Here is a 9,600-nt window from a genome sequence, read left to right as displayed (position 1 = left end):
AGCTATCTCAGAGCAGTGGCTTTAGCTCAGGTATCAGTCATTTACTTTGCAGAGCTTTAGGGTGCCTGAGAATGTAAATGACCTGTTTCTTCCTTTTAGATGCAGTTGTTCACTCTCTAATTTCTTGTTTGAGAAGTAACGGCTTTGTTGGAATCTCCTCCACTAACTAGGCTCTGCAGAGCGAGATCAGCTGCCATGATTCCCTGATCAACGACGTGCTGGAAACGGGACAAAATCTTGCAAAGAGTGGGCATTTTGCCTCGCGAGAGATTTCGAAGAGGCTGTGGGAGTTGAAGGATGCTGTGGAGACGCTGAAAGAAGAAGCAGAGAAGAGGAGCAAGTTGCTGAACGAGGCGTATGCAGCACAACTCTTCTTCTCCGAGGTGAGTGCTCAGTTATGGGAGAGAGAAGCTCACCCCCTCTCTCTCCAATGGCCATGACGAACAATAATCAGCTGAGTAATCTTGCCACTATCCAATGACATGGCAGCAGGTTGTGACCATGTGACATCCGTGATCCAATCAGCTCTTCAGCAATGGTGACTGAAATGGCCCATTCTGATCTATTGAGCTCCCTGTACCTCCCTGTCACTTCCCACTCCAGACACAATGTTGACTTGGTCCAAGCGTTTGAAGGATATGTCCTCAGTCAGCTTGTTGTGTCTGTGTGGTACTCTCAGCCAGATATGGATCTGACCCACACACTGCCAAACTCTGAGTTTCCTTGATAGAATATACTACAATATTACTGGAATATGCCCTTTAGCCCACAATGTCTGTGCAAGACACGGCATCAGTCCAAACTAGCCCACTTGCAGTCTGATTTCCTCTACTTTTGACTGATCACGTATTTTTCTAAATGTGTCAGAAACATTACTATGATATCTACTTTCACTGCCTCCACTGGCAGTGCATTCCAGCTCTCTACAACTCTCCGACTAAAACACTTGCCTCCCAACTCTCCTTTAAAATTTCCCCTTCTCACCTTGAAGCAGAGGTGGGACACCCTGGGAAAAAAGACAGTCTACCCTATCCACCCCTGTCATAATTTCATCAGCTGTTATCAGGTCACCCCAGAGAAAACAATCAAAGTTTGTCCAACCTTTGCTGATACTAAAACACTCCAATCGAGATAACATCCTGGTGAATCTCAACTTCCTTCCTGTAATGGGACAACCAGAGCTGTGCACAATGCTCCAAACGTGGCCTCATCAAAGTCTTTACGACTGCAACATGACTCCCCAAGTTTTATCCCCAGTCAAATGAAGGGAAGGTCAGAGCATTTGAGCATAAACGTCAGGAAATAATGTTTCAGTTGCATAAGGCGTTTGGTTCGGCCACATTTGGAGTGGCGGGGGAAAGTGAACGGTGATGTTGGTGGTCGTGGTCAGTATAACACTCTCAGTGTTCTCTGCCCACCACAGCTGTCGGAAGCGGAGTTATGGATGGAAGAGAAGAGACCGCAGCTGGAGAGTACGGACTACGGGAAGGACGAGAACACTACGCAGATGCTGCTGAAGAAGCTGGAAAACGTAGACGTGGACCTGGTCGGCTACAAGTCCATAATGTTCAAACTGAAGGAAACGGGGAATAATCTGACCAGCATGAACCACCCTGACAGGTAGAACCCTACAGCCACGGCAAGCCAGAGGAACCTAAAACACAGCAAACAATCCACTCTTCGCATCATGTGGCAGCTGTGAGGGAAAGGATCCGTCTCTCCCTGTCTGATCTACTGTATTCCCTGAGCCTCACCCCAAATACTGACTAGATCCAAGGGTTTGAAGGTGTTGTCCTTTCATTCAGCGTATTACAGTTATCATCTCTGCATTATTCCCACCTACATCTGCACACAATTCCTCCCAGCCCCCCAACAGATGCTGCTCGACTCTCAGAGGTTCTGCAGTATCCGTGGTCTCCATTGCCTCAGCTGTTGATTTTACTTATATCAAGAACAGCACAGTAACAGCCCTTTGCGACCCAACGAGGCAGCACTGCCCAGTTACACCATGTGACTAGCCTGTAGAATGAGGCAGGGAACGGGAGATTCCCGGATAAACCCTCGTGGTCACGGGGAGAATGTTCAGGCAGTGGGGGGAACTGAACCCGGGTCGCTGGCACTGTAGTAGTGTTGTGCTAACCTCGACACCACCGAGCTGCCCTAAATAAAAATTCAGTGAGGCCTTTTATCATTGCTCTGCAGGAGAAGTAAAGAGAAGAGGAAAGATCATGGGGACGAGGCTCTTGCGTGTTAGATAGCCTGACGGTGGGAGTGACAGAGTGTGGATTGTGTTGGGAATGTGCTGGAAAGGAAATCACAGGGAGTACTGCAGTGTGCAGTGTGGTTCTGTAGAGTAACGGGGTGTGCCACAGTGTGCAGTGTGGTTCTGTAGAGTAACGGGGTGTGCCACAGTGTGCAGTGTGGTTCTGTAGTGTAACGGGGTGTGCCACAGTGTGCAGTGTGGTTCTGTAGAGTAACGGGGTGTGCCACAGTGTGCAGTGTGGTTCTGTAGAGTAACGGGGTGTGCCACAGTGTGCAGTGTGGTTCTGTAGTGTAACGGGGTGTGCCACAGTGTGCAGTGTGGTTCTGTAGAGTAACGGGGTGTGCCACAGTGTGCAGTGTGGTTCTGTAGAGTAACGGGGTGTGCCACAGTGTGCAGAGTGGTTCGGTAGTGTAACGGGGTGTGCCACAGTGTGCAGTGTGGTTCTGTAGTGTAACGGGGTGTGCCACAGTGTGCAGTGTGGTTCTGTAGTGTAACGGGGTGTGCCACAGTGTGCAGAGTGGTTCGGTAGTGTAACGGGGTGTGCCACAGTGTGCAGAGTGGTTCGGTAGTGTAACGGGGTGTGCCACAGTGTGCAGTGTGGTTCTGTAGTGTAACGGGGTGTGCCACAGTGTGCAGTGTGGTTCGGTAGTGTAACGGGGTGTGCCACAGTGTGCAGTGTGGTTCTGTAGTGTAACGGGGTGTGCCACAGTGTGCAGTGTGGTTCTGTAGTGTAACGGGGTGTGCCACAGTGTGCAGTGTGGTTCTGTAGTGTAACGGGGTGTGCCACAGTGTGCAGAGTGGTTCGGTAGTGTAACGGGGTGTGCCACAGTGTGCAGTGTGGTTCTGTAGTGTAACGGGGTGTGCCACAGTGTGCAGTGTGGTTCTGTAGAGTAACGGGGTGTGCCACAGTGTGCAGTGTGGTTCTGTAGAGTAACGGGGTGTGCCACAGTGTGCAGTGTGGTTCTGTAGAGTAACGGGGTGTGCCACAGTGTGCAGTGTGGTTCTGTAGAGTAACGGGGTGTGCCACAGTGTGCAGTGTGGTTCTGTAGTGTAACGGGGTGTGCCACAGTGTGCAGAGTGGTTCTGTAGTGTAACGGGGTGTGCCACAGTGTGCAGTGTGGTTCTGTAGTGTAACGGGGTGTGCCACAGTGTGCAGTGTGGTTCGGTAGTGTAACGGGGTGTGCCACAGTGTGCAGTGTGGTTCTGTAGAGTAATGGGGTGTGCCACAGTGTGCAGTGTGGTTCTGTAGAGTAACGGGGTGTGCCACAGTGTGCAGAGTGGTTCTGTAGTGTAACGGGGTGTGCCACAGTGTGCAGTGTGGTTTTGTAGTGTAATGGGGTGTGCCACAGTGTGCAGTGCGGTTCTGTAGAGTAACGGGGTGTGCCACAGTGTGCAGTGTGGTTCTGTAGAGTAACGGGGTGTGCCACAGTGTGCAGTGTGGTTCTGTAGTGTAACGGGGTGTGCCACAGTGTGCAGTGTGGTTCTGTAGTGTAACGGGGTGTGCCACAGTGTGCAGTGTGGTTCTGTAGTGTAACGGGGTGTGCCACAGTGTGCAGTGTGGTTCTGTAGTGTAACGGGGTGTGCCACAGTGTGCAGTTTGGTTCTGTAGTGTAACGGGGTGTGCCACAGTGTGCAGAGTGGTTCGGTAGTGTAACGGGGTGTGCCACAGTGTGCAGCGCGGTTTTGTAGTGTAACGGGGTGTGCCACAGTGTGCAGTGTGGTTCTGTAGAGTAACGGGGTGTGCCACAGTGTGCAGTTTGGTTCTGTAGTGTAACGGGGTGTGCCACAGTGTGCAGAGTGGTTCGGTAGTGTAACGGGGTGTGCCACAGTGTGCAGCGCGGTTTTGTAGTGTAACGGGGTGTGCCACAGTGTGCAGAGTGGTTCGGTAGTGTAACGGGGTGTGCCACAGTGTGCAGCGCGGTTTTGTAGTGTAACGGGGTGTGCCACAGTGTGCAGTGTGGTTCTGTAGTGTAACGGGGTGTGCCACAGTGTGCAGCGTGGTTCTGTAGTGTAACGGGGTGTGCCACAGTGTGCAGTGTGGTTCTGTAGTGTAACGCGGTATGCCACAGTGTGCAGTGTGGTTCTGTAGTGTAACGGGGTGTGCCACAGTGTGCAGTGTGGTTCTGTAGTGTAACGGGGTGTGCCACAGTGTGCAGTGTGGTTCGGTAGTGTAACGGGGTGTGCCACAGTGTGCAGTGTGGTTCGGTAGTGTAACGGGGTGTGCCACAGTGTGCAGTGTGGTTTTGTAGAGTAATGGGGTGTGCCACAGTGTGCAGTGTGGTTCTGTAGTGTAACGGGGTGTGCCACAGTGTGCAGTGTGGTTCTGTAGTGTAACGGGGTGTGCCACAGTGTGCAGTGTGGTTCTGTAGAGTAACGGGGTGTGCCACAGTGTGCAGTGTGGTTCTGTAGTGTAACGGGGTGTGCCACAGTGTGCAGTGTGGTTTTGTAGAGTAATGGGGTGTGCCACAGTGTGCAGTGTGGTTCTGTAGTGTAACGGGGTGTGCCACAGTGTGCAGTGTGGTTTTGTAGAGTAATGGGGTGTGCCACAGTGTGCAGTGTGGTTCTGTAGTGTAACGGGGTGTGCCACAGTGTGCAGTGTAGTTCTGTAGTGTAACGGGGTGTGCCACAGTGTGCAGTGTGGTTCTGTAGAGTAACGGGGTGAGCCACAGTGTGCAGTGTGGTTCTGTAGTGTAACGGGGTGTGCCACAGTGTGCAGTGTGGTTCTGTAGTGTAATGGGGTGTGCCACAGTGTGCAGTGTGGTTCTGTAGTGTAACGGGGTGTGCCACAGTGTGCAGTGTGGTTCTGTAGTGTAACGGGGTGTGCCACAGTGTGCAGTGTGGTTCTGTAGAGTAACGGGGTGTGCCACAGTGTGCAGTGTGGTTCTGTAGTGTAACGGGGTGTGCCACAGTGTGCAGTGTGGTTCGGTAGTGTAACGGGGTGTGCCACAGTGTGCAGTTTGGTTCTGTAGTGTAACGGGGTGTGCCACAGTGTGCAGAGTGGTTCGGTAGTGTAACGGGGTGTGCCACAGTGTGCAGCGCGGTTTTGTAGTGTAACGGGGTGTGCCACAGTGTGCAGTGTGGTTCTGTAGAGTAACGGGGTGTGCCACAGTGTGCAGTTTGGTTCTGTAGTGTAACGGGGTGTGCCACAGTGTGCAGAGTGGTTCGGTAGTGTAACGGGGTGTGCCACAGTGTGCAGCGCGGTTTTGTAGTGTAACGGGGTGTGCCACAGTGTGCAGAGTGGTTCGGTAGTGTAACGGGGTGTGCCACAGTGTGCAGCGCGGTTTTGTAGTGTAACGGGGTGTGCCACAGTGTGCAGTGTGGTTCTGTAGTGTAACGGGGTGTGCCACAGTGTGCAGCGTGGTTCTGTAGTGTAACGGGGTGTGCCACAGTGTGCAGTGTGGTTCTGTAGTGTAACGCGGTATGCCACAGTGTGCAGTGTGGTTCTGTAGTGTAACGGGGTGTGCCACAGTGTGCAGTGTGGTTCTGTAGTGTAACGGGGTGTGCCACAGTGTGCAGTGTGGTTCGGTAGTGTAACGGGGTGTGCCACAGTGTGCAGTGTGGTTCGGTAGTGTAACGGGGTGTGCCACAGTGTGCAGTGTGGTTTTGTAGAGTAATGGGGTGTGCCACAGTGTGCAGTGTGGTTCTGTAGTGTAACGGGGTGTGCCACAGTGTGCAGTGTGGTTCTGTAGTGTAACGGGGTGTGCCACAGTGTGCAGTGTGGTTCTGTAGAGTAACGGGGTGTGCCACAGTGTGCAGTGTGGTTCTGTAGTGTAACGGGGTGTGCCACAGTGTGCAGTGTGGTTTTGTAGAGTAATGGGGTGTGCCACAGTGTGCAGTGTGGTTCTGTAGTGTAACGGGGTGTGCCACAGTGTGCAGTGTGGTTTTGTAGAGTAATGGGGTGTGCCACAGTGTGCAGTGTGGTTCTGTAGTGTAACGGGGTGTGCCACAGTGTGCAGTGTGGTTCTGTAGTGTAACGGGGTGTGCCACAGTGTGCAGTGTGGTTCTGTAGAGTAACGGGGTGTGCCACAGTGTGCAGTGTGGTTCTGTAGTGTAACGGGGTGTGCCACAGTGTGCAGTGTGGTTCTGTAGTGTAATGGGGTGTGCCACAGTGTGCAGTGTGGTTCTGTAGTGTAACGGGGTGTGCCACAGTGTGCAGTGTGGTTCTGTAGTGTAACGGGGTGTGCCACAGTGTGCAGTGTGGTTCTGTAGAGTAACGGGGTGTGCCACAGTGTGCAGTGTGGTTCTGTAGTGTAACGGGGTGTGCCACAGTGTGCAGTGTGGTTCGGTAGTGTAACGGGGTGTGCCACAGTGTGCAGAGTGGTTCAATAGTGTAACGGGGTGTGCCACAGTGTGCAGTGTGGTTTTGTAGTGTAATGGGGTGTGCCACAGTGTGCAGTGTGGTTTTGTAGTGTAACGGGGTGTGCCACAGTGTGCAGTGTGGTATTTTCTGCACTGTACTGGGTGGTGAGGTTCCCCAGCTGGTATTGAAAGTACTCTCATCTGCCTGCAGACACACCATAATGAAACGGCTCCAGGATGCGGAGAGTGCGTATGAGACGCTCCTGCTTTTGGCTGGAAAACTTCGGAAAAGGCTTTTGCATCGGTACCAGCTCTATCAGTTTGAACAGGAGGTGCAGGAAACAGCCTCGTGGCTCTCCAGCAAGCAGCGCTTGGCTGACTCAGACGACTATGGCCAGGATCTGGAAGATGTGGAGGTAGGAATGAGAGTATTTTCAGACCCTACAGCCTGATTCATGTGAGGGTTAATATTTACATTGGTACAGCATCATTCTCAACTCCTCTGCAGAATGTCCATGACCCCTGGGGATCTGGGTTTCCCTCTCTGGGTGACAGTGGACATGATCTGCAGAACCGAGGGGTGGGTGAGTGGGTCGGCACTGGGCTCTGGACTGAGGTGGGGTGTGGAGTGTGGTGCGGCAGACATGGACGTAGAGGAAGGAGATGGGTGTGGGTTCAGGGCAGGACCCTGCATATGGATGCTAGGGGAAAGAGTTAGGCAGAGACGCTGATTCAAGGATGGAGGCTAGCGGGTCTACAGGGGGGAGCGATGCAGGACTAGGTAGAGGTTCATGTGGGGGAGAGCTGAGACACAAAGATCGAAGTTTTGGAGGGGGTGGTGCTCAGTAACATAGCGGTCAGATTCCCGGGTTCAATGCCAGCACTGCCTGTAAGGAGTTTGCACGTTCTCACAGTGACTCCGGGACCTACAGCCCCCTCCCACGTTCCAAACACCTACAGGTTAGCAGGAGAATCTATGACACGAATGTACTGGGGCCACGGAACGGCCTGGGTCTCTACAGACAATACTGGGCAGAGTTAGGGGTTGTGGGGAGCATTCAGCAGGAATGAGGGTTATTGAAGGTCTGAATGGGGGATAGGAATCGCGGAGCCTCTTGCTCCCCTCAGTTCAGCGTGAGGTTCTCTGCCTGAAGCGTGTGACGCAGTGATTTGCCTTCTCCATGGTGTGCTGTCGGACGGACTGGCGCTGGGAATCTGAGCCGCAGACCGAAGCGTGGTAGTAGAGCGCAGTGCCTCGGCTGTCTGACCTCTCCGGGTTTCCCCCCTTCTCAGATACTGCAGAAGAAGTTTGAGCACTTGGAGCAAGAGCTGAGTAGCCTGGGCCAGAATAAAATATCTGCTTTCCACGAGCTGGTCAAATCACTCAAGAGGCAGACCCACAGCTTTATGGAGCAGGTGATGGATCAGGCCAACCGGATTAATCAACAGTGGGACAACCTACAGCAAGCGGTCAGAATTCGGGGAGAGGTGAGGTACTCTGTGTGTGTGTCTCTTTACGATCCTGGTAATAATGCGAAGCTGTGTGTGTCTGACCATCCGGGGTGCGTGAGTGTGTCCGGGTATGTGTGGTTGTCCATTACCTTTGTGAATGAGTGTGTCTTCTGGGCAGTGTCTGTACAAGACAGGTTATCCCAACCACAATTACTAACACTTTCCACTTGCATTAACCTCCCCTCATACTCCTGCCCAGTGACAGTTACCCTCATATTGAAACTCTACTCCTGCTTCACCGAGAGATATTCATCCTCTATAAATAACAGATTATGCCACAGCCAGATCAGAGATATTTCATCACTATTATGTGCCTTGTCTTTGACCATGATTGTTCTTGGAAAATGTTTCTACACATGTGGCTTGCCATTGCCTTCTACTGGGCAGTGTCTTTACAAGAGGGGTGATCCCAGCCCTTATCAATACTCTTCAGAGACTGCCTGCCTGGCGTCGGTGGTCACATAACCAGGACTTGTGATATGCACCAGCTGCTCACACGACCATCCACCACCTACTCTCAGGGCTTCACGTGACCCTGAATGGGGGCCTAGCAGGTGCTACACCTTGCCCAAGGGTGACCTGCAGGTTAGCGGAGGGAAGGAGCGCCTTACACCTCCTTTGGTAGAGACAGAACTCAACTCCACCACTCATTCAGCAAACTTGTACTGCAAAGAAAAGCAAACTGTGTGTGAACTTCCTTACACTGGAAATAAAAGCAGTAAATGCTGGTGACAGCTGATCAGTCAGCCTCTGTAGAAAGAGAAGCAGAGTTAATTTCAGCTTGGTGATCATTCAGCCTGAAAAGTTAACTTTATTTCCCTCTCCATTGATACTTGACCTGCTGAGCTTTATTAATATTTTCTTTTTTTTAGGAATTGTAGCATATTTAGTGCTTTGCATTTTGGTCCCAGTCCTCCGGCACTTCCTCCTACAGCTGCAGCAAGAATTAGAGGTGTGCGATTGTACGCCTTTTAGAAAGGTTACTTTAGCCGTTTTCTCCACTAACTGGCTGGCACAACACTTCACGGTACCAGTGACCGGGTTCCATTCCTGCCGATGTGTGGTCCCCGTGACCGCGTGGGTTTCCTCCAGGTGCTCCAGTTTCCTCCCGCAGGAAGACCATGGCAAACTGACCCATGATTAGGCTGAGCGGCACAGACCAAAGAGCCAGGAGGGTCAGTTCTGTGCTGTATCTCAATAAATAAATACAAATTTTACAGAATTGGACACCTTTAGTGTGGGTAAATAAGAAGGCATTTTAACTACTCATCATCCTAGTTACCATAGCAAATCAATCCTCCAGCTATTCAGCTTATCATCCCATGAACAAGGCGACTGTAACTGCGTGTTGGTGCCACCAGTATCAAATACTCTGAATCTGAAGAACTCCACACTGCGCTACCTAATTTCTGAGGCAGGATTCATGTTGTAACCCACCTCTTCAAGACACTTGATGTGAATGCTACTGGACGGTAACCATACTCTCCTTGGGCACCAGTGCAATATGTCTTTCTGAAGCAGGTGGG

At 51.9% G+C, this 9,600-nt stretch overlaps 1 protein-coding gene across 1 annotated transcript in view; it reads left to right on the top strand.

The window, feature by feature from the left end:
- The window catches only part of sptbn5 (spectrin, beta, non-erythrocytic 5), a 282,529-nt gene that overhangs the window by 233,420 nt on the left and 39,509 nt on the right, over positions 1-9,600 (top strand). Inside the window, exons 55-58 of the mRNA XM_073040383.1 lie at positions 171-383; positions 1,424-1,620; positions 6,774-6,978; positions 7,856-8,050. Of these exons, the coding sequence (XP_072896484.1) occupies positions 171-383; positions 1,424-1,620; positions 6,774-6,978; positions 7,856-8,050 (810 nt within the window). The remainder of the gene's footprint in view (positions 1-170; positions 384-1,423; positions 1,621-6,773; positions 6,979-7,855; positions 8,051-9,600) is intronic.

The sequence above is a fragment of the Hemitrygon akajei genome, chromosome 3, assembly GCF_048418815.1.
Source record: "Hemitrygon akajei chromosome 3, sHemAka1.3, whole genome shotgun sequence".
NCBI classification, from domain to species: domain Eukaryota; kingdom Metazoa; phylum Chordata; class Chondrichthyes; order Myliobatiformes; family Dasyatidae; genus Hemitrygon; species Hemitrygon akajei.
The sequence above is the reverse complement of the archived record's forward strand: the minus strand, read 5'-3'. Positions and strand labels throughout refer to the sequence as shown.